At 42.3% G+C, this 25,173-nt stretch overlaps 1 protein-coding gene across 6 annotated transcripts in view; it reads left to right on the top strand.

The window, feature by feature from the left end:
- Positions 1-24,463, top strand: part of LOC725803 (protein artichoke) — a 199,594-nt gene extending 175,131 nt beyond the window's left edge. For 5 of the 6 annotated variants that reach the window (XM_006561475.3, XM_006561473.3, XM_006561472.3 and 2 more), the window contains 4 exons: positions 17,800-18,175; positions 18,618-21,710; positions 21,869-22,206; positions 22,329-24,463. In XM_006561475.3, coding sequence (XP_006561538.1) covers positions 17,881-18,175; positions 18,618-21,710; positions 21,869-22,206; positions 22,329-22,898 — 4,296 coding nt within the window. In that variant the 5' untranslated portion in view covers positions 17,800-17,880 and the 3' untranslated portion in view covers positions 22,899-24,463. The remainder of the gene's footprint in view (positions 1-17,799; positions 18,176-18,617; positions 21,711-21,868; positions 22,207-22,328) is intronic. The other variant, XM_001121610.5, reaches the window with a different exon arrangement.
- The last annotated feature ends 710 nt before the right edge of the window (positions 24,464-25,173 follow it).

The raw sequence follows: 25,173 nt of genomic DNA, 5'->3' as shown, positions 1-25,173 counted from the left end.
TCAGATTGAGAATTTCACCATATTGGAGGAAAATGTTCCTACGGCGAATTTCCACTCTGACTTACAAATTTTTCTTTGACCTCCGCACAATTGGAGGGGAAAAAAGAAAAAGAAAAAGAATATCAATCGAATTGCACGTGGAAAATCTTACGATTTTTATTAAACTCTCTTCCGCTTCGATGAAATCTCCTCGAGCATCTTTTTAATTCCCTTGAAATTTGAATTGTCAACGTTGTTCGATTTCGTATACAAGAAAATTATAATAATACACTCGAGTATCTAATATATTTCGAAACGAAACCGGATTTTACACTTTCTTTTATTTTTCTTTTCTTTGCCACAAATTTACGCAGTCGCGCGAAAATTTTTCACTTATTAAATATAAAAAAAAATTTAATGTACTAAAATCTAATTAACAAACTCGTTACAGCCCCTCGTACGTGTGACATCGCATGACAAACGTGTCGTTAATTTCCGTGAAATTTCGTTTCTATTTCACGAAGAGTGATTATGCTCATTATAAAAAAAAGCAATTAACTTTTTAAAATAACCAAACTAATTACTAATTTGCTCGTTTCGTTTTTTCTACATATATATGTATATATATATTATTTCATACATTGAAATTGTAAAGTAACCAAAATATTTCCCTTTAAATGGCGGTAACGAACCGTGTTAAATACTACAAAAACAAAATTAATAAATGCAACGCGTAACAACCACTGCGCACAATTATACAAACACACATACACACATATATAACTTTATATAAATGCATTTTGTAGGAATCAAGGAAATTTCAAGGGGAAGATCGTTCCTCTCTGCGACACGTTATCGCTAGGATAAAATCGGGACGACTTCCGGTCTGATGCTTACGCCACGCTCGCGGATAAAAGAGCTCGATGTTTGGTCCGGATTTTTTCATCCGGAACGAAAGGGTGGAAAAGTGAGCTCGACCTCCCCTTTTCACCCCTCGCGAAAGAAACCACCCCCTCAGCAAAGAGGGGGAGATCATTTGGATATACGGAGATAAGAAACAAGTGCAAAGAAACAAGCAGGGGTAGCGGAAGGCGATAAGCGTCCGAGCATCGTGCGTCTCTATCTCGCGACCCAAATCTGAAATGGAGGAGAGGAAGAGAGAGAGAAAGAGAGAGCGGCCATTTTTTTCGTTAATAATAACTCGCCACGCGGGTGGAAACTAAAAAAAAAAGCTCGACTCGATCTCGGTTGTTGATAGAAACCCGCGATGGACCATCCGCAGCCAAGACTTGCAGAAGACTTGGAGAATGCTTGAAAGGGTGTGCATTTAAGGGCGGTCTTTTAGGATTGTTTGAAAGGTTGGAGAGGAATTTGCAGGATGTCGAAGAGCAAAGAGACTCTGTGGTAGTGTTTACGTAATTCCAAGTCTGCGTTTGTCGCCTTCCTGGATTGGAAGATTGTTTTCGTTTTTCTTTTTTTTTGGAAATTTATTGTTCGAATTTGTTTGGATTGTTTACCAGATTCTTCTGATAAAAAATTGTTCGACGAGCTTTATTCCTTTGTTCGTTAATATTTAATATTGATAAAAAGAAGGTGAGTTTAGGTTTTTTTTATCGAATTAAATTGGATTTAACTCTCGATTCGGGATCCTTTCTTAGGGAAAATGAATTCGGATTAAAATCATATCAACTCGATGATATAATTATCATCACTGTCTTTTGAAAACGCGTTGTGACTTTTGTGAAATGAAAAGGGGTAAAAAATTTATTGCCCTTTCCTTTCATGTATCGAATATATTTTTCCTCGTTCAATTTTAATTTTAAACTAGAGCTAGATAGAAGAGCGTGTATAACGCGAAATATAAAACGTAAAAAAATGTGAAATGTATGAAAACGAACGAGAACTAAGAATATTACGAATAGTTTGGAAACATTGACAGATTCGATTTTAAATATTTTAAAAAAAGTGAACCGGATGAATTATTTACATTTCATGAATAATACATTTAATCTGTAAATTAATTACTCGCGTAGCAACGATAAATTTAAAAACCAGCTCTCAAATGACAAAATCCTGCATCTTCTGTTTAAATTTATAAAATAACATCCATTTGGAAATTAACCAAATTCACGATATATATTTGAAGATATTTTCGAGCACGATTTATTTCTTATAAGAGAAAAAGGACATATTTTCCTTCAATTTACTTTTGCACGAATAATCTCTATCCGACACAGTACATTGAAACTTGGCTCCATCGTCATCAGCAATCCCGCAAGTATTTCGACACCGATTCAGTGAAAAATCTTGAGGCCAGAAATGAAACGGACTTCTAACGAGCGTGGATTTTTTTCACGACAACGTAGAATGACGTGTCATTATCCGTAAAACGAGCGCAAATGAAAAGAGGTACTGTATTTTCCGGATGAATTTAACATAGAAAATGAAAAGGTTGAACGTTGAGAACGTGTTAGAACGCGTGTTCCAGATAAGCACACGAGTGTGTCCCGCTCGCGTGGAGAGTAATTAACATGTCCGAATTGAAGCGCACAGGTTCAACAGTGGGACGGGGGTGAAATTTTGTTTAAAAAAATCATCATTTTCCTCGCGTCTCATTTAACCATCACATTTATTCCTCCCGGATATAAAAAGTTTTCAAATTAAAAGATATTCCTCCTAGGAGGAAGTTTTAATTAGAACGCGCCTGGAATTGCGTATAAAATTTTTTTTAAACTCGAAACAATCGAAATCCTTTACGAGCCGTGTAATTAACCATAATTAATCCGTTAATTATTCGTTAACTGTGCACCAGTTTGTATCTCCATCCTCACAAGTCACGTCTCTGTGAGCGTGTACATACAATCGAAAGAGAACTCAACATCCATCGATCGAACTCTCTCGAAACTGAATTGAATTATTGATCATCGTCGTAGTTTTGGTTAATTTAGACAAAAAGGGAGAGAGAAGAACAGAACGTTCCGACCAAAAAATTGCCAGAAAAATTTCCTTTGTGAAAGGAATGGAAGGAAAGTAACGTAACTTAACAGCGACTTAATTATCGATCCTTCATCTTGACTTTCACTTTGACTTCCATTCATCATGGCGTCGTTATACCTCTTCTGCTTTCCAGAAAGAAAGAAAGAGGATTTTTCGAGTGACGAGAGGGGTAGACGCGTTGAAAAAAAAGAAAGAAGACTCTAAGAGGTATATACGCGAGGAATGTATATGAAAAGCAACTTTTCTATGAAAGAAGAAGAAGAAGAAGAAGAAAACAAAAACAAAATGGACTTCGTCAGTAGAGTAGAAAGTATCCTCATAAATTTATCACGACGTTTCTTCCTTTCCTTCGTAATTCATAAAGAAGGGAAAGGACCTTTGATATTCCTTCCAATATCCCGATCGAACTTCTCGAATACATGGATTCCCTTTGAACCCCCCTCCCATTTCGAACCAATTCGACGAATGAAAGTTGTACGGATCCTGTTGCTACACGACTCGGTTCATGTGTTAATGAAATATCGAGGGAGGATAATTTGGGCGTGGATAATTCGCGGCCAAAATCGTGATCTCAAGGAGAACGATGGCCATCCCGCTTCGAAAATCCTTTTTCTGGGATCCCCCGGATATCCGGAAATCTCTTCGCCGCGAAACAATCCTTGTCCGTTTCTAACGACGATGGCCCCGCCGCCAGGGGGCGAATATTTCCTTTTCCAAGCCCTTACCGAAACTTTTCCCTATTGGAAATCACGAATTAGCGGGGAGGAGGAGGACGAGAGGAAGGAGGAACACGAGAATTATCGAATTATAAGGACTGAGAGGGCATAAAAAGGACGGGTAACGAGGGGCGAACTATCGGATTCCCTGAACCGGAAAGAAGCGAGGATTAATTGGAGCGTGCACACAGTCGAAGCTTGATCCTCGCGAGCGAGCGAGTGATTGGTATAGAGTTGGTGAAACGGGGTAGCTTTCAATTTATAATCACGGATGAAATAATTTTTTTCTTCTTCTTATAAAACGATGTGTATTTATAATATTTTTTTTTCTATTATCGCATCATTGATCACATTTCTGTTCAAAAGTCGTGGCTTTTATTTTTTTGTAAATGAAATTTCGATATTCTTGTAACAGTCAATAAATATATATTCAACTTAGATTAAATTTTCGAAATCAATTGTCTTTACGATAAGTAAACACATAAACAAAAGTTGAGTATTCTTTTTTAAAAAAGGACGAAGTGATTTTTCTAAATTTCAAGAAAAGAATTGGAAAGTATGTGTAAGATCGGGCCCATTAAACAAGATCAACGGCAACAGCAAAAAAGGGAACGATGAGGGTGGTGTAACCACGGAACCGGCGGAAGGGAAATAAATTCGATTCCCGATAGTGTTACCCTCATATTTTCTTGAACCCCCTTCCTTCATAAATCTCTTATTCAACGATCTTATTACGATTCATCTTTCTAACTTTGACAATCTAATCGAATCTTTCCACCTGTCGTTTCCAGTCACAACTTGTCGCACGTGAAACGTGTCGTTGTTCCTCGAAATACATTATATTAGAGAAAAAAAAAAAAAAAAAAGAAAAAGAAGAAAAAGAAATTTATACCTAGCGCGAAATGGGCCGGATGAAAGGAAAGGCGACCCGATCCTTGGAAATTTACTGGACAAGGACTCAACGTCGTCGGACTTACGAAGTTTCCAAGCAGATATCCGCAACCCTCTGGCTCTCCCTGTTGCACTGTAAAATCGCGCCCGAGTGTACGTAATCCATCGAGATTGCGAGTCTGTCTCGGGATTTGCGAGAGCAAGGGGACAGAGGGACAGAGAAAGAGGGAGAAAGAAGAGGACGAGGAGATGGAGGGGGAGAGGCAGATTGCTCCACACTCTGCGGCGTACGCTGCTTTTACAAGCAGATTGGATCCGGTCCTTCCAGGATTTCACGCCTGCCCAGTCCTCGGGATCGCGAGACGCTACCAATCCTGTTTTCTAAGCCGGAATTCCCACCCCCTTCCTCGCGAACGCGTCTTCCCGGGGAAGAAGTCGAGAAAATTTCTGGCACTCGTAAAATCCACAGATACGCCCACAGGTCGCGCGGGGGGAGGGGGACGACTTCGATCCGTGAAGAGAGTTTCGGAGATGATCTCTCGTGAAACCTTTTTTCTAGGTGGCTGTATCTGGAACAGAGGGGGGGAGGGTGGAAGGGAGGGTTTTTTGTTTCGAGGATCGAACGAAACCGGCGCGTGGATAGCTATTCGATTGGATCTCTTTCCTTTCACGGAAAGATAACGAGTTACTGATGATCAGATTGGAGGAGAATTGACGTGGAAATCTGAAATTACTACGTATGGAGACGAAGTAAATTATTACTGTATTGCGTGAAAGAAATAAATGAGAATAAATAAATGGAAGGAATAAGTACTCTAAATTAGAAGAATATTTTACAGGTAATTTTGAATTTATTATTTATTTTTGCTTTATCTTTTTGTTTTTTAAAAGGAGATCTCTAATCTGTAGATATATAATTTACTTATGGAGCAAACTAGAGTATTTCGAATCAAAACAAACTTGATGCAATATCGATTGTACATAGATCGTGAAACAAATAATCCATCTATAAATCCGATTGATAAGCATCACTTGTGTTCCGAGATGATTAAATTTCAACACGTAGCAAAGGCAAGGCCTCCAAACATCTTGGAAACACGTATCGATCTTAACGCGAATATTACGTCGGCTGTTCAAATTTATCAATCGCGTTACGGACAAATTCCCTCGGTCTACGAGACACTTGCCTCCGATTCGAATCGTGAATTTGCATATCAGAGGATTTGTGGGATCCAACCAGGTATAAATTACAAAGAGACAACTAGATTTGATCTCATCCGCTGCTATCGAAAATAGAGTATCGTGTAACGATATTATGGAAGAATCGCATTAAAATACCCTTGTAATTTCATTAGCTCGTGGAACCTCGCACCATGACACAGGTCGAGCGTTGAATCCCTGATGAAGTTATGCATTTTATTCGAGCAAGTATGAAGTATTAGCTTACGCTTCGCTATTTTTGTTTTTTTTTTTCATCATTTTCAATTGTATACATTTTCTATCGTGAAATTTATTTTGCGATCATCTTTCGAGAGAAAACTGTTGAAAAATCTCATCATCGATATTCACACTCTGATGTGTATCTTTTTTATTCAAGAAGCTCATACAGTTGAAAATCGTAACAATTCTTTGTAGAAATTTAATGAACGGTGTAACGATAGTGTATATTTTTCTCTTCTTTTTACAATTTTTAATTAATATTGGTTTCGTATGTTTTTTAAATATCATTTTCCTATTGTACTTTTTTCAAAATGCTTTTTTAATATCGATATTATATCACATTTTTTATTTGTCATTTTCTTATCATACTTGTTGCTTCGAAATCTCTATATTTTTAAATTTTAAATATATATTTTTTCTTTATTTTTTCGATAGTATATTCTATTATTCGAATAATTGCATATATATATATTTTGAAATATATATTTTAAATTTTTTTTCAAAATCTTCATTTTCTTTTTAATAAGAAAATTATTTTGTATACAAATTACTTAATTAAATGTCATTTTGAATAAAATCCAATCAAGAAAAATGGAAATAAAATCTTTCAATTCTCGAAGAAGAATCGAACTCTGGATGTTTGTTTTTCCGCTCGTGTAAAAGACGGTGCTTTAATCCACTTCGCTACTGAGCTTTGTGATCAAACTATGTTTCTTTTGCATATATGTATCACCACTGTAACAGGTGTTCATGATCCCACATTATTCTGCTCTCTAATCGTGTAGAACCTGTGTCGAGCGTTCGCGGGGACAGCCATTATTCAAAGCGCATCACAGACAAGGATTGTTTTCAACGTGACACGGAGGATACGTGGTATCAACGTGTCACAATCACAAGATCGGTTGCGCAAATGTTCCACGACACGATCGTCACGATGTTATCCTTAAAAATCCAATCCATCTATCCAATTCGATACCCATTTTTAATTTCCAAAAGTAAAACTTTCTTCAAAAGTAATTATTATAAAAAAAAAAGATGCGAATGCATACGTATAACGTCGACGTATCAAAATGTTTAAACGTTCAATTCTATGAAAATTATATCACAGGAAGGCATACAAGGATTTTTGATAAATATTTTAAGAAGATAGAGATATTACAGGTCTGCTTATATTATTAATATTTGCCCGAGGACACGTTGGAAAATCAATAGAAGAGGTTATTCCACCATTTAATTAGCTGAAAGTTGAGGAAACACTCCTCCTAGTTGAAAATTCCATGTCTCATTAAACAAATTACGACCAAGTCACGGCAAAAAACTATCTTAAGGAATAATAACGAATAATAACGAATAATAACGAACCTAACTGTATAATACCATTACTGAAAAAAAAAAAAGAAAAAAAGAAAGAAAAAGATACAAAAATTATTTCGATTGGATATAAGAGAGAGAAAAAACGACTAATTCGATAAAATAGTTGGCTTGAAAATTTCAATAAACGTCATGTAAAATATTCAAACGAAATATACATGAACTAAAAGTTTTACAATTTTACTAAATTCATATAATTTTGTTTCAAACATGTCGGAAATAATTTTTACACGAAGTACAATATTCAAATATCAAGAATGTAAAAATTATAATAATATTAACGCAAAATAATAGAATATTTATTAGAAATAGAATATACACGTAAGTAAACGATGATTCTTTCTTTTTAAACGTATTTTTCTATTAATAAAATTTATTACATGATATAGATGATGATGACGTTGCTTGCTCCACTCCACTTATTTATATATTGATTGTATTAACTGCTTTTAAGATCCTCCAATTATCAGTAATAAAATCTTTTCCACGACAAAGAACTTTCCATCCCCCTCCCATCATGCTTGGGGGCAACTCCTGAACACGAAGCTTTTTATTAGATCAACGAGGTTAAACATTCTCCAAAGACACTGTTCTTTTTCTTGTATAATAGTACACCTTGTACACTCCCCGTGGCCGATACAAAAGTTCGCAAAACAGGATATTAGCTCCTCTTGTTTCTACGCTAAGAAACAATCAAGAGAGGGGGAGAGAGAGAGGGGGGGAGAAAAAAGGGGCATTAAGGAGAGAGGTGTACGTGTCGTTTAATGTTTAAAAAAGTTATATTGCCTTCTCCATGGAAAACTTTAAGAGCTATATAATTCTTCGAGAACAAGGTAAATAAAAGCCAGTGTCTGACTAATGACGGTTTTACTACTACTACTACCACTACTATCACTACTATTACTACTAGCAGGTGAAGCAAGATTTCGCGTGACTCGACGTCTTTCGTTGGTGGAAAAACGAAGAGAGAGGGATTCGATATCGAATCGAAAGGATCGTAACTTGGCGGTAAGACACTGGAGGGGGGAGGAAATTCGGTCGAATTTTCTGTTTTGGGACGGAAATACGAGAGATCGATCGAGGGTAGCCATAAAACGCGAATCATCTCTACGGATGTTGATAAATGTTCCCTCGCGGAGACAGTTTTAATTCACCTTCCCCGCCGAGTTTTAGATCCCCGAGGAGGGAGGGGAAGGGGAAGGGAGGAGGGGGTGATTTTTTATTTATCCCTAACCAACGACGACATCCACCAGTGACGAAGCGTACTCGAGAGGAATCAGGGAATTCTCAAGGAAATTGTTCCTTTCCCGTTGCACTTGGAACAATTAATTTAACCTTCCTCTCCTTCTGTCGCGCAGTTTTTTCCCGCCCCCCCCTCCTCCCACGAGGGGCAAAAAGTTTTCCAATTAACAGTATTAATCCGTTCCAACATCCGAATCTAATTCTCTAAGTAAATTCCATTCCGTGCGAAATGAAGAAGGAAAAAAAATGCTCGCGCAATGATCGATCGTTCGACGATTTTTCTTACATCGACGTTTTCAATTATCCCAAAAAGAACCTGTTAGCTCTGAAAGAAAAAAGAAAAAAGAAAGAAAGAAACAGATCACGCATCGCAGCCGACTTTTCCCTTCCACCCCCGTTTTTCTTTTTCTATTCCATTAATACACAAATTTCTTCCCCGTATGTTAAAGGGATGAACCTCCCCTCGTGCCGACTATACTCGTCCCTTTGAAGAATGCCGAGCAGCTCTCCCACGAATACCGCGGCCGGGGCACGGATGGTTAACGAAAGGAATATTCTCCATAATTCCGCGTAACGTTTCCCTCTCCACCCCTTCCTCCGATGGAATTCGTCTAAAGCGTGTTTCGCGCTCTAAGAGTATCAAAGGATACTACTCGCCCCCTCCCTCGTGGCGCTCCCTCAAAGACCGATGCACCTTTTCAACTCGACGGCATCTCTCCCTCCCTCTCTCTCTCTCTTTATCTATCTATCCTTGAACTTGCATCCAAAGTGCGAGAGAACGCACTTGGAAAGACGTGGGGATACGCACGTAATTGGCAAAGAAATCGCATCCTCCCTCGGCAAGAATCGCGTGAAGCGAAATTCGTTCGGAGAGGAGGAAGAATGGGGCGAGTTTACCAGATTCGTTAACTTTGATGGAAATCTTCGTCCTCCAGGATCTCCCTCCTCCTCCCATCCTGAGAAGTTTGCCCGCTAACTCGAAGGTTATGAAAATATAGAAGGGTGGAACGACGCGCGATTTCACTCTCGTCAGAAATCTGTGTGTCACGAACGGGATCCTCGACGACGATCATCGTGTCTAGGGACTTCAACCTAATTATCGCCGGGGCGAGATCTCTCTCTCTCTCTCTCTCTCTGGATCTCTCGGGTAAACCCTCGAAACTCGGTACAAATTTTCATTGTCATCGTAATAAATTCAGACTCTTCTCCCCTCAGCGATGTCCTCGGTAGCGTTTCGAGGATTCGGGGCGGCGAAATGAATGTGATTACCTTTAATTTTATGCAAAGAGGTTAAGGAAGGGTGATTCCCTCCCCTCTCTCTCTCTCTCTTCCCGAAGGAAAGTAGCAAGATTTAACTTTTAATAATCAGGCAGCTGATATAAGCCGCGAGCTTCGCGTTAACGTTTTGCGGAACTCTGTCCGCTTTATAAGAAGCCGCATCCCCCTTATAAGAGGATAATCACAGATCCGATGGGCTGGTTTTTCATCCCGTTGGATGTGGACGTCAATGGGTGGAATATCAAAAGCGACGAATTTTTGAAAATTTCCCCCCGTGGAATTATCGTAAATTCGCGTGGTATGGGCTAATGCTGGGACCGAGTCGTGTAATTTCGGATTTCGCTAATGTCCCCGATGCTGAGTAACCTCGTTAGAGAGAGAGAGAGAGAGAAGTAGAGGATAGTAGAGAGGTAGAGGATATCGAAGGTAGATAAGCTAGATGCAAATCTACCAAACTTTATCTGGGATTTACAGGGACGATGAAAATGAGGAGAAGGAAAAAGAGAGAGCGTTTCATGTTAATGACGCCATCTGACGAGTACATATTTTAGACGCTAAAATGAGTGGGGATTTGGAGTTTAGTTTGGAATTTATAATTGAGAAAAAGGATAGGAGAGATTCATCGGTATATCGTTCATATTTCAAGGAATCATTCTCTTAAGGGCAAAGTGAAATTTCGATTTCAATGGAGTTGAAAAAAATCTCATTTTCCTTCATCATTACTCGACTCGTGTGCAAGGTGGAAAGATAGTTCTGTTCCGTGCCATTTGCATTCTCATTACCATTGGTCGGTCTTGTTCAAATAGAGGGACAACTGCGAGTCAACTCGATGGCTCTTTAAGACATTCTCCTCACGACTTAGGTTCGCCCCTAAGTTAACCCAAGAGAACTCGACCACCAAAGGAAACGTTACGTTACGAAAACATCGATAAATAAATTCCGTTCCCCATTCTCGTTCGAAAAAGAAGTGGCACGAAACGCGTGGAATGGAATAATTTTCCCGGTATCTTTAAGAGATACTCAACTTCTCACAAACTTCTCCAATTCAACAACAACAAGACTCGTTCTTGGAGGAAATAAAAAGAGAAGGAAGAAAAAAAAAGAAGGGAGAAAAAAGAAACGAATCGTCACGAGCGAAGAGAAATTATCAAAAACGTTTCGTTCGACTCGCGAAATCGCTCTCTGACCAAGCCTCCAATTCGATCCCAATTCGAAAGCTAAAAAGCCGGGCTTTTAATTGCTCCTCCTTTCCGACATTGGAAGATGGGGCGGAAGGGTTAGCAGATGTCCCTTTTATATTCAACGCAGCGCGCTTCATTAGCGAACGCGGTCTCGCCCCGTGGACCGCAACGATTTAATCCGAGCTTGCGCTCTCGCTGTCGCGCCGGAATTCAATTTTCCTGCGGCCTTAATGGACCAAAACGTAGCAGACCGCGGCTACACGGAGCCCGGAGCACGTTCCGCCCGCGAAATCGATGCCTCGATCCTGGCAGATCGTGTGGGTGGACCGTAGACGTCGAGATTACGTGGCCGGGGATCGCAAAGTATTATCGGGGTGCTTGCGCAAATTCGGGCGAATGGGATGGATCGATTCGATTTGTTTTCGCGCGCGCTCGATGGACAATCGATGTTCGTTTAATGGATTTAGGGTTGGAACGTTTAATTGAGCGGTTCGTGTAATCATTTATACATGGTGGGAGTGTATCATTTCCGATCTTTCATTTCGAGTAACAGATGTTTGGATAAATGGAGTATAAGGAAATTTAAATTGTATTATTACGATATATATATGTGTGTAAGTCGAAGAAAATTTTAGTTTTTCACTTTTTTCAAATAATAATTTTGTGAAAATAGGAGGAACTTTGGATAAATGAAGTATAAGGAAATTTAAATTGTATTATGATATTGTATATGTGTAAAAAAATTTCAATTTTTCTGTTCACTTTTTTCAAATAATAATTTTGTGAAAATAGGAGGAAGTTTGGATAAATGGAGTATAAGGAAATTTAAATTGTATATGTGTAAGAAAATTTCAATCTTTCTGTTCACTTTTTTCAAATAATAACTTTGTGAAAATAGGAGAATGTTTGAATAAATGGAGTATAAGGAAATTTAAATTGTATTGTGATATTGTATATGTGTAAGAAAATTTCAATTTTTCTGTTCACTTTTTTCAAATAATAATTTTGTGAAAATAGGAGCTAGAGGGAAAACTTTGAGTACAAATTTTCAGATTTTTTTTTGATAATGATAATCGTTGTTGTAAAGAGTATTCGGAAAAGCGTTCGAAAAGTTTCAAATATTTCTTGAACTCGGGTTAGATGAATTTTCTCGTCGTAGAAGACGAGGTTTTTGCCGGCCGATTTTTATCTGGCACGCCTCTCCGTATTTTATTACCGCGACATTACGTATCGCATTACGTCCCCCTCCCATTATTTGTCCCCGGTATTCGTACAATTGAAACAATTGCTCGTCACTGGTTGAGATAATACTCGGTGCCAGTGTTCATTTAATCGAGCATTAATGAAAATTTCGTTCCCAATAAATAGAGTTCAGGAATAATGGAATTCCATCCATAATTGAACTGTAATTGAAATATTACAGGGAGGGGGAAATCTTCGTATAATTATCGTTCATGCGATGCATTGGAAATTGGAGTGGGCGTTTTCATTAACGTTGGAACGGCCGTTTGGCCGTTGTAAGTTATATCGCGAAGCGAAAATCTATCGTTACTGAAACTAGTTCACCGAGCATTCGAGAAGTAAGCGGAGAAGTTTGCACGCCACTCGACGCACTCAGGATGCTCAAGTGGCAAATATGAGCGGTGTGTATCGTGGGAACCGCTCGTGGGATTCGATTGGTACACAGGATCAATAAGGGTTGAAATGGCGGATGATTATGATTATGCGCGAGGAATCGTTCGAATCTCGTCTTGGACGAACTGCACGCGAAAGAAGAAGAAGAAAAAGGAAAAAAAAAAAGAAGAAATTGATCGATCGATTTTTCGATTCTCTTTGTTCGACAAACGCACGATCGATTTAATTTCAATAATGAATCGTGAACACAGGAGGAGGGCCTTTCTCCGTTTCCTAATTCCGATCACTTTGGAACTTGCTCTTACAACGCAAAGTCAATTCCGCTTCACGAAACTCCGGTAATGGAAGCGCAAGTGCACTTCGGCTATTTGAGATTCACCGACGAAATAGGAATTACAGTTTGTTCCCCGATTCCGGTCCCAGATTTGTGTTTGCCATCCTTCAAACTTCATTTTCTTAAGGAATCTACCCTCACCAACGATAAATTTCACGCTTTCACGCGCATTTCCCGTGTTCCAAATGTAAATCTTATCGATTCTCTTCGTCCATTCGAAATCGACCAACGATTCTCTCCTGCAACTTCAACGATACCTTCCTCTTCCATTCCCAATTTTCATGGTATACGAAAAACCTTAACTTTAAGCCTCCTTCATTATTTCGTGGATCGATAAAAACATTCTCAGACGAAGATAGTACACCAGACCAGTCTGTTCGAAGGGAAATGTTAAAAATTTATACAATAAAAATTTTACCAAAAGTATTTACCATGTAGAAAAAGCCAAAGAGAGAGACACACGAAATACAGTTTATATACAAATATTCTCCGTAATCCGACGGAAGGGTAGATTCTTTTCCCCAAGACGCATCGTGCCCAAGGTTTTTTCCACGAAAAAAGTATGAAATTTCGTCTGGCGCGTTTCGAGCGTTGGCGGATGCAATTTGAAGATTAAGCGGCGCAGCGACGCTTAATTAAACAAGCCACGAGTGTCTCTCGCAATACAGCTGTGCTCGAGTTCGGGAGGAAGCCAATGTCCTTTATTAAACCCTGCCATATTTCGGTCCTTTCCCATACGAGGCATTCTAGACGACGAGAAACAAGCGACGACGCCTCAACTCTCCCTTTCCCTTTTCGTATCGTTCCGCCGGCACACGATAACACGTACGCATCTCAGAGCGTATTAATAGCCGGCGAAACGAGGAATGTAATAACACGGCCATTCAGATAGTCACGTGTGTATTGCCTGCACGTGCACCCGCTCCCACCCCCGCGTTTCAGATGCGATACACCGTGGTTTCGAGCTAAATTGTAATCAAGCCCGAGAGATAGCGAAACAATGGGGCGCACGTGGTGCCCGCCGCCTCATGCCTGTTTCCCAGGCCAAGAAAGTCGGACAGCCTTCCCTCCTCTCCTAGCCTCAGGAAAATTTTTATCCTGGAGGGAGGAGGGGGAGAGAGAGAGTCGATTCTTCCACCTCTTTAAACTTTAAAACGTTCCCGAGGCCGGTAGAAGTAGTTGATCCTCGAGGCTGCTGCTTATTCTTAAGCGAATTAACGAGTCGTCCCCCCCCTTTCCTTCGAATCTACGTTAAAAATCGTGCAAAGAACAGATTTATACCCGAATATATAAATTGTCGTCGAAACTATTTTAAACTAGTTTTTCGAATGTTAAAAGTAACAAGAACAGAGAATATGCTTCATTTCACGTTGTTGAAGTTGTTCGAGCAACAAATATCGGGATACTTTTCAAAGAGAAAAGAAAAAGGAAAATTGGATGTAAATTGATTAGCGTGGATCTAAATACTTTGCGCTAATTTCGAAATGAAATCCACGCGTTTCGAGCGACATTAGGGGCACTCTAAAAAAAAATTATTAATAAACAGAGCGCGGCGTAATCAAGCTTGAAGCACAGTCACGCGCGAGCCGTAAATGTTGAAAAACTTTGCACGCTTACGCGTGTGCATTAATTAAAAAGCTCCTAAAGCGCGGGAGGCGCACAAGAACGCAGGAGAGGATATTGATTTTTCTACCGCCGACGTACGTACTCCAACTCTAACGGATCTAACCTCCGTGTAAAGCGGACAACTCCTAACAAACTTGTTCCTTAACTCGATGTCGGGCCATAATCTGCGAGAAACTTACAAGGGCTCGCCCCAGAAACGTGTAATTTCGAGCGCAGCCTAACAAGTGGCGTCCCAAGGATTTCGGCATCGATCGAAAATCCTGTCCAACAACGGGATTCCAGAAGCGACATCCGGCCGTATATTTTTCCAAACGTGGCGCAGGTCATCGCGTCCGTGACGGCATCCAAGCCGCGAAGATTTATCACGGACGGTTGAATTACGACCGGCTCATCTTAGGGATCACGAGAAAGTAAGGGAGCTACGTGAATCCGTGTCTCTACGAACATTATGGGGTTATGGGGGAATGTATGGTGAATGGAGAAAGGAAAATTTGTTAAACAAAACGATTGAGAGCAATAGAATTTTTCTTCTTTAAATTTAATCTCGTTTAACTTCGAATCATATTGAGGAATTCGTTGATTTTGAAAAGAAATCAATATATATTGATTCGATTTTATTGCGTGACGACTCGATGATTTATTTATAAATCAACGCCAGGATGATTTTGGATATGGAACATGAAAATCTCTCGTTGATGGAATATTCCGTGTTTTGTGGATTGCGTTTAAAATCATGACGTGACGAGAAATTGTTTGTCGAGAATATTTAAAAATCTCCTCCCTTCGTTTATCGCTGTATCCACTTTAATCCGTGGAAAGAGAAGAGAAATCTTGCGAGGATGAAAGAATACGAGGAACAGTTGACAGAGACGTTTCTATTCGAAAAACGATTCACAGGGAACGTTGAAAGTTATCTGACCTAGATCCTGTCCGATCATTCAACTATTCGTGAGAGCTCGGGTACGTTCCATTCCATTTCGTGCCGCGATATTAAACGTGTAATAATATTTTACCAAAAAAAAAAGAAGTACGACAGTGTGAACAATAGAGAGATTTGTAATTCATCATTTCCAGTTCATTAATCGTTCATTATCAACAATTGAATAACCTAACTGGGATAGGATGTCCATTCCTCACGCAAAGCCTATCCTATGAATAGTTTATTCGCACAGTCACACGAAAATCACGCGATCCATTTTCAAGATATTCAAATTTGCCGGATCCTGTCCGATATGTAAATATACACAAATTTTTTGTCTATATATATATATATATATACTCGAAATCATAAACAGATCTTGGGGTTTATTCCCCGAATCGAGGCTCGGGTCCAAGTCCATTTGCCTAACGACCAACGTTTATATCCCGCCCGATCGTTTATGCCATCGTATTCGCCCCGAGAACATCGCCGTCCTATTTGTGCCGCGTCAACTGCACCCTGTGTTTGTCGTACACCGGGAAGAATACGATCCCACTTCACGAAAATATGCATAACCGGGATCGGTATTTACTCCCTCGATCTATAATCCTCCATTCGTCGAGTACTGTTCGAGTTCGAGCATCGGGAATTCATTCTGTTAATTAAATTCTCGTCGTTGTACCCTCGCTCGTCTCCACGTCGTTGCTATATGAAATCCTTTATAATTAAAAAAAAGGGAGAAATAATAATTCATTAAATAATTAATGTCTAATCTGTGGGGAAAAATCTAAATAAAGTTGGTTCACGATTCCAATCTTTATATATCATCGTTATGCAAATACACGTGTATTTCGTATTCCACTTGTAAACTTGTCACGTTATCTCGATCATCGTGAGATTATCAATTTCACGAGAACTTATGGCGAGCTTTAAAAAGTTCGTTAAGTCGAGAATGTTTACGTTTTCTGACTGACCCACCCTTAACGAGATAATAAAACACCGGTATATCGATCGATCTTGAATCTGATCCGTTGGCGAGCTTGCGGAAGAATTACGCACGAAAACGCGTGCGTGCGTGCTCGGCTGTATATTTTTTTATCATCAGCATTATCCAACATTATTTTCTCGGAATATATTTTTCTCCAGCTCCTTTCGAGCTTTAACCTTTTACTTTTCCACTCGGATCGGTTTTAACTTTTTGCGGATCGCCGATCAAAGGAACAAAATTAACGTCTCTAATGTTAAATTAATGCAATATCGTTAACGTAGCCTAGAATTTGGCAAACACGAGCGGATAACACGGATATTTCGCTTGGCTGCACGGAAACAATGAACCGCGGGCGCTCGTGTGAAAATCGTTTACCGAGATGCAAATTACAATTTGACCGAATGCGATTTCGCGGTGGCTGCCTATTTTTCGCTGATTCGTATTGCATTTCCACGTATATTCCTTATTTCGATACGAACGCGTAGAACTCGTAGATACAAGTGGTAAAGAAAGAAAGAAAGAAAAAAAAAAGAACATAGATTCGTTGAAAAATACCCGATGAAACGTGGCACGCGACCGAGCTATTAACCCACCATTACGGAACGATCAGCAGACCGCGTACTACCATACGGCGTTTCGAAGTTTAGTTTCACGTGAGCGCGTACGCGCGTTTTAAAAACGGAGAATTCGTCTTAGAGTGTATATGTAAACGCACGTTTCGAGCTCCTTTATTACGATACACTACCAGGTCTGGCTGGAATTCTGGCAATTATCGTTACAACGCCACGTTTGGGATACGAATTAGATCAGATAAATGGATAAGATGGAAAAGAAATATGCTGGAAGCAAAGCAAGATATAAAAATTGAGTTTGCCAAGTTCGCATTAGACTTATATTAAACAAGTAGACTCTAATCACGATGAAAAAGTATTAGGTGGCGTGCCACCTGTTCCCAGTTTTCTAGATAAATTATCAGCATACTCGTACCAAAATTAATGAACCGTAAAGCGCGTAAATTAATTGCTTAGTTGCATACACAATTACAGGATACCACGTCGAAGAGAGGCATTTCGATATCTCTTTCCCTCGATTATGAATTATTAATAATAAAAAGAGAAATTTTCCACGCATCCTTCTTACTTTATCGAATCTAATCTTGTCTAACATGCATAATGACGCGTTGACGATCACGTTTTTCGCAGGGAAGCATCATCGAGCGTCGTCGAGAGAAACGATGAGCGGTTTGGGACGTGCCGGGAACAGATCGGCGCGATAATAATAATATGTGGACGACTTGGCCGCGGACGAAGCGCAAGTGGCGGGACTCGGGCTCGTCTCGAAGCGGGCGCAAGCCTGGTGGTGGCAACCGCGACGGTTTCCGTTTCATCTATTCAGTGGTGTTGGCGGCCTGCATGACGGCGCAGGAAGCGAGGAGCGCCAAGTGTCCGCCACCCGACACGATGCCCGGCTGTCCTTGTTACAATTTCGAGGACGGCCTGTTCCTGGAATGCGCCGGGGCCACCGAGGAATCCCTGAGGACCGCTTTGTCCGGTGTGATACACGCAGCTGAAGGGGAAGGTACGTGCACCTTGCTCCAACGAATACATTAAGATAAATAAGGGATTACGCTTCGAGGATTTCCTCCTCCTCTCAACCGGGATACGAATATCGTGATCGATCTTTGCTGATCATTTTGAATTCGAATAACTTAGACCTCCATTAACCATTCGATGCTTATCCGCGATCCATTTAATGGAAATTTTCGTCAATGTCCGATTAAGAGAATTCTATTATCCGGACTAATAGCCCGCATTGAAAACAAGGATCGAATTCGAACGTTCGATTACTCGGACGAAAAATCAGGAGCAAATCCTATTACCGTTAAGGAGATCCGATTCGTTGAAAACCGTGGCCTTTTTCACGAGCGCAGTAAGTAAATGGAGTTCGACCAGTCCGAGCGGATCTCATCGCTGTACGGCGAATAACGTGGAATAACGAATGTGAATGTCTCTCGTTCCAGGTGCGATAGTTCAATCTCTGAGCGTTTACGAGCTGGACAGAAGAGTGGAGGAGCTTCGATCCGTCGCGTTCCCCGCCGGCTCTCAGATCAGGCATTTGCAAATATCGCACTCGGCGATACGCGAGATAAGCGAGGACGCGTTCAAACGATTGGGCAAAAGCTTGGAATCGTTGGCGTTGGTGTCGGGCCGGCTTCCCCACGTGCCGCAGAAAGCACTGGCCACGCTGACCTCCCTGAAAGCGCTCGACTTGGAAGCGAATCTGGTCCACGAGCTTCCAAGTTACAGCTTTTACGGACTGTCGTTGATCAAGTTGAATCTGAAGGGGAATCAGATAATAAAAATATCGGAGTACGCGTTCGCAGGGCTGGAAGACACTCTGACGGATCTGAACCTGGCCGAGAACAAGATCAGAGTGTTCCCTATGACGTCCCTGAGGAGATTGGAACACCTGACGTCTCTCAGGCTTGCCTGGAACGAGGTGTCCGAGCTACCAGAGGACGGATATTCCAGATTAGACGCACTCAACTTTCTCGATCTGACCAGCAACAATTTCAAAAAGATACCGCTCAATTGTTTCCGTTGTTGCCCGTCCCTAAAGATCCTCTCTCTGTACTACAACGCGGTCGAGTTCGTGGACAAGGACGCGTTCATCTCGTTGATCGACCTCGAGTCCATCGATCTGAGCCACAACAAGATCGTATCCCTAGACGTGAACACGTTCAGAGCGAATCAAAGGCTGAGATCGATCGATCTCAGCAACAATCACATCCATTACATACGCGGCGTGTTCTCGAAGCTGCCCGAGTTGAAGGAGTTGTTCCTCGCGGAGAACAACATTCTGGAAATACCCGCGGAGACGTTCGCCGGTAGCACGAGCCTGTCTGTGATCTATCTTCAACAAAACGCGATCAGGAGGATCGACGCCAGGGGTCTGGCCACGTTGAGCCAATTGGCTCAGTTGCATCTGAGCGGGAACTACATCGAGAAAGTGCCGCGCGATTTTCTCGAGCATTGCGACAATCTGTCCACCTTGTCCCTGGATGGGAACAACATCCGCGAATTGGAGGTGGGAACGTTCGCTAAGGCGAAATCGTTGAGGGAGCTTCGACTGCAGGACAATCAGATTACCGAGGTGAAGCGAGGCGTGTTCGCCCCGTTGCCGTCCTTGCTGGAGCTCCATCTTCAAAATAACGCGATAACCGACATGGAGACCGGCGCTTTGAGATCCCTGCACAGTCTGCAGCACGTGAATCTTCAGGGTAATCTGCTCGCGGTGTTGGGCGACGTGTTCCAAGTGTCGAACGACGTTGGTCAAAATGGGAACAGCGGTAGCTCGTTGGTCTCGATTCAATTGGACAACAACGGGCTCGGCGTGCTGCACAACGACTCTCTGAGGGGGCAAGCGTCGGTAAGGATCATGTGGCTCGGCCACAACAGATTAACCCGTCTCCAGGCTCCTTTGTTCAGGGACCTGTTGCTGGTCGAGCGATTGTATCTCACGAATAACTCCATCTCGCGGATCGAGGACACGGCGTTCCAACCGATGCAGGCGCTCAAATTCCTCGAGCTGAGCATGAACCGTTTGAGCCACGTCACCGTCAGAACTTTCTCGGAATTGCACGAGCTCGAGGAACTTTACCTGCAGGACAACGGGCTGCGCCGCTTGGACCCGTACGCGTTGACCGCCCTCAAGCGACTTCGCGTCCTCGATCTGGCCAATAACCACTTGAACGTGCTCCACGACAAGATCTTCCAGGAGGGATTGCCCATCAGAACGTTGAATCTCAGGAACTGTACCGTGAGCGTGATAGAGAACGGGGCGTTCAGGGGTTTGAACAACCTGTACGAGTTAAATTTGGAGCACAATCACCTGACCGCGTCCACGTTGAACCGTCTCGACATCCCGGGATTGAGAGTCCTTAGAATATCGTACAACAATTTCAGCCAGATCAACGGAAACTCGTTGGACGGATTGCCGTCCCTTCAACACCTGGCCATGGATTCCTCCCAATTGTACAGAATGCCACCGGACATATTCTCAAAGAACAAGAACCTTGCCAAGCTTCTGTTGAGCAACAATCGCCTTCGTACCTTGCCCACCTCCCTCTTCCTCGGTTTGGACGCGTTGAAGGAAGTGAGGCTGGACGGGAACCAATTCCAAGAGATCCCGTACGAGGTGTTCGCGAACGCGACCACCATCGAGTTCTTGTCGTTGGCCAACAACGTGATCGTGAACGTGGACATGTCACGCATGAACGGGTTGGCCAGTCTTCGGGAGCTCGATCTACGCGCCAATTACATCATGTCCCTTTCCGGTTTCGCGAGCGTCAACCTGTCCCGTCTCATATCCGTCGATCTGAGCAACAATCACCTGACCGCCCTGCCCGCAAACTTCTTCGCCCGGTCGAACCTTCTTCGAAAGGTCGAGTTGGCTGCCAACAAATTCCACCAGATACCGGCTGTCGCGTTGTCCGCGCAGAACGTACCAAATCTGACCTGGTTGAACGTCACCGCGAATCCGTTGGTGAGGATACACGAGATCAGCTCGAAGGCAAAGTATCCAGCCCTTCAAGAGATACACATATCGGGGACTAATTTGAGCATAGTGACCAGCCAAGATTTCGAAGCGTTCCCGGCGTTGATGCACCTGTTCATGGGCAGCAACATGATCTCTCGAGTTTCGCCGAGCGCGTTTCGCAGCTTGATCGAGCTACTGACCTTGGACCTGAGCGTGAACGAACTCGATTTCCTGCCGCAAGAGAGGTTGAAAGGGTTGGAACACTTGAGGATACTTAATCTCACGCACAATCGGTTGAAGGAGCTGGAAGATTTCCCCCCGGATCTGAAAGCTCTCCAAGTGTTGGACCTCTCGTACAATCAGATCAGCGGAGTGGGCAGAACAACGTTCCAGCATCTCGAGAATCTTGCCGAGCTTCATTTATACGGGAATTGGATATCGTCCATCTCGCCTGACGCTTTCAAACCGTTGAAGAAACTGAGAATCCTCGATCTGAGTAGGAACTATTTAGCGAATTTACCGTTGAACGCGTTCAGGCCGCTCGAGACGCAGATACGAAGTCTTCGCGCGGAAGGTAAATCGAAATGAATTCTTCTGAATATTATTTCTTCTTCTTTCTTTCGTTCTTATTCCTCGAATATATCTCTGTCTCGTAGACGTTTGTCGAGACAAAACAATTTCTTCCAATCAGGTTCAATTAAATAGAATTAAATCGTTTTGTTTCGTGTCCAGAGAATCCGCTGCATTGCGACTGCGAGTCCCAGGAGCTTTGGGAGTGGCTTCGGGATCATCAGAAGTTGGTTGGGGGCGGCGTTGCCCGAAATCGAGGGGGTGGGTTGCGAATGAACGACGTGGACAGCGGATTGCTGAGATGCCAACAGCCGCCGGAATTGCGAGGCCTGGTGTTCCTCGAGTTGGACCCGCACGCCTTCTGTTCCGCGCCCCTCGTCCTGAAACTCGCGATCCAGGACATTCAACCGTTCTCCGTGCTGGTTTCCTGGCAGAGTAGAAATCACTCGGGTATCCGGGGATATCAGGTGGCCTATCACGCCGTGGAGAACATCGAGGAGGTAAAAAAGAAAAAGAATTGCGCAGACTCGTTTCTTCGTTTCTTAATTCAAAATTATCGTCGAAAATCTTTCGCTTCGTAATCTTTTCCTTTCTCTTGAAAAAAAAAAAAATAAATAAAAAGTTTCAGACGCTGGCGAAGATACTCGAGCCGAATTCACGTTCCACGAAATTGTCCAAGCTCTTGCCAAACACTCGGTATTTGATCTGCGTGTTTGGATTGGGGAACTGGATGAGCCAACGTCTCGAGGAGGACACGGTGGATCAATTTAACTTCTCCAACCACGAGACGTTCGAGTCGTCGTCGGATATGCAAATGGCGGATTCGTCCACGAGCCGTTGCACCGAGGTGAAAACACTCGAGACACCCGAGGCTGTGATCAGTAGCGACGGCTCGTCGATGGACAACGTGGGCAGCGTGAGCAGCTTCCTGACAAGGCGTCTCGGCCTGATAGTCGGTTGCTGCATGGGATTCGTCGTGTTTTTGCTCCTCGTTTCCGTCCTCGGTTATCTGAAGGTGAAGAAGCAAAGGGAGACGGTGAAAAGGGAGCAACCGATCCCTCCCGAGTACATCTCGTACAGGCACTTCAGCATACAGAGCGGCGAGGCGGGCCACGTTGCCAGGCAGACGAGCCAAGACGGCCAACAGTCCAACTTCATCAACAACATGGGGAACACGAATCTGAACGTATGAGACAAGTTGAAAAACTCCCGAGGCGTGGAGGTTTCGAACGTTTGAACGAAAATCCAACCTTCTACGAATTTTCAAACCGCGTCAAACGTGAAACGCTCCAAACTCGCGGTAGTTTTTTTCCCCCTCGATCGAAGAGACGAAGCATATATTGACTGTGTAATAAGAACTGGGATTCTCGATATCGTATCGAGAAATAAAGAAATCTTCGTTCAGCCAAAGAAAAAAAAAAATACGTGCGCGTGTTTGTGCAAACGCCAAGTGATCCGCGAATCTAGGGATTACTAGGGATTAACCGAGCGTTTTATATGTGATTTTCTACGAATCTTTACTTCGTTCGATGTAGCTTTACACGGAGGTGGAACGCAACAGGGACGAGGTTTAATCATTGTGCCCAGCCGTGTGTGTGCGTGTGTGTGTATGTATGGTGTTGTGTGTATCCAGTGAATCGGGCTGCGAAATTGTAACCCGAAGGATCAGAGAACTTCATTACGCGGCACGTCGCGTTTGCTGGACGATTTACGGGTAAACAACGCAACGCAAGGACCTATTCGGACCTCGGCAGTAGCACGGTGCATTGTGTTTTCTAAATGGCTCGGCAAACCATCGTGCGCGTGGTATTCCCTGGAAAGGGAGGGGGAGGGGGAGGGACAATGCGACCCGTCGCGTCGTTTCGAGTAAGTGCATTCTTGAATTTCCGCTTGCAACGCGCCAAGGGACCTGCAACCTGGCAGACAATGATGGATCGCGCGCGACCAAGGTACAGGCCGTTCTTGTATACCGTTACACGCGTATATATTTGTACATAAGTGAACAGTATCGAATCGTTGTTTGTTTGCGAATGAGAGTGAGTGAGGAAAGAAAAAGAAAGAGACCGAGAGAGAGAGACAGAGAGAGAGTTTGAGAAGAAGAATTCGAAGAAAATTTCAATTCGAAGAAAACTTTCGACGATTCTTTATATATAGCGAAATTAGTAGGTCAGTTAGGATCGAAGCATTGATGATTCCGCTTGTCTCTTGACGTAGTAAAATTAACAGGAGAAAAAAAAAAAGAAAAAAAAGAAAAGAAAACTCGAAAAAGAAAATGAACCAAAATCGAAGCGGAACACCGTATTTGTTCAGCTATATTGTTGATATCGCGATTTTCCAATATCGTTGATGGTATTACACAGTGAACCGCACTTGGGCGGGGAACGATACATTCGATACTGTGGGACTATTGCACACCTCTTCGCTGTATCATAGGCTAACCACACGGATGTTATCAGGAATAAATTGGAAATTAGATAATACCACGTTGCGTAATATACTGGGAATTGTAGTTAAGGTGATAAAGAGAAACTGGGCGGGATACTCGGCCGGTATGTAAAGGGAGGGAATGAAGAGGGAATACGGTTGGATGGCCATCGCGTGGCGTAGAACCGAAATCAAAATCGGTCGATAGACGTGCAATCGTCGATTGGTGAAAGATCTCAAAGATATAACGAACACGCTGTGTATTGTAACATATACATAACATAACAACATACGTCACTGTAATAAAAATGCAAATTCTTTTTTAACCAACAACCTTCGTTGTGTCGTCATTCCCTTTGATTCAATTATTCACGATGACAATTCCGAATGGAGAGCAATTATGATCCATTATTATAACAAGATTTTAACGTCATTCTTGGATATTAGAAAGTAAAAAAAGTATATCGTATCTTCGTAATCAAGATATCGTGGATCAAAAATAAAGCGGAAACGATTTTAAAAATTTGTCGAGGAAAGTCTGCGTTTATATTGCATCGATTCGACGATTATTCAGAAAGACAGAAAAAGAGAGACAGAGCGTGCTTGAAAGAAAGACAGAAATGACCGAAATATCCGAAATAATCTCGTCGAATAATCGGTATCCTTATTAAAAGAAGCATGCCCTCCGACCAATTTTGCTGTAGCACACCTCTTATCCCACAATCCAGTTTCACCAAACTTCACTATTCCCCAACGGTTCGCATAAATTTTCCAACGTCTCGACGAGCTCCCTTTCCGTCCGCTTTATCGTATTTCCTTGCAATTAACCCCTCCTGGCAATCTTAACGCCATTTTCCCCGAGAAAGGGAGTACACCGTGCATATTTCATTCAACGTCGGTTGAACGAAGAGCACGGGCATCCCTGTTAGAGATTGCGCTCCTCCCCTCTCTCCTCTCCAATAAGAAGAACAAATCATATCCCGGACGGAATAATGGGATTCGACTCGAGAATTAATCGAAGCCAATTTTCCCATTTTGTCGAA

Source organism: Apis mellifera, linkage group LG8, assembly GCF_003254395.2.
Source record: "Apis mellifera strain DH4 linkage group LG8, Amel_HAv3.1, whole genome shotgun sequence".
NCBI classification, from domain to species: domain Eukaryota; kingdom Metazoa; phylum Arthropoda; class Insecta; order Hymenoptera; family Apidae; genus Apis; species Apis mellifera.
The sequence above is the reverse complement of the archived record's forward strand: the minus strand, read 5'-3'. Positions and strand labels throughout refer to the sequence as shown.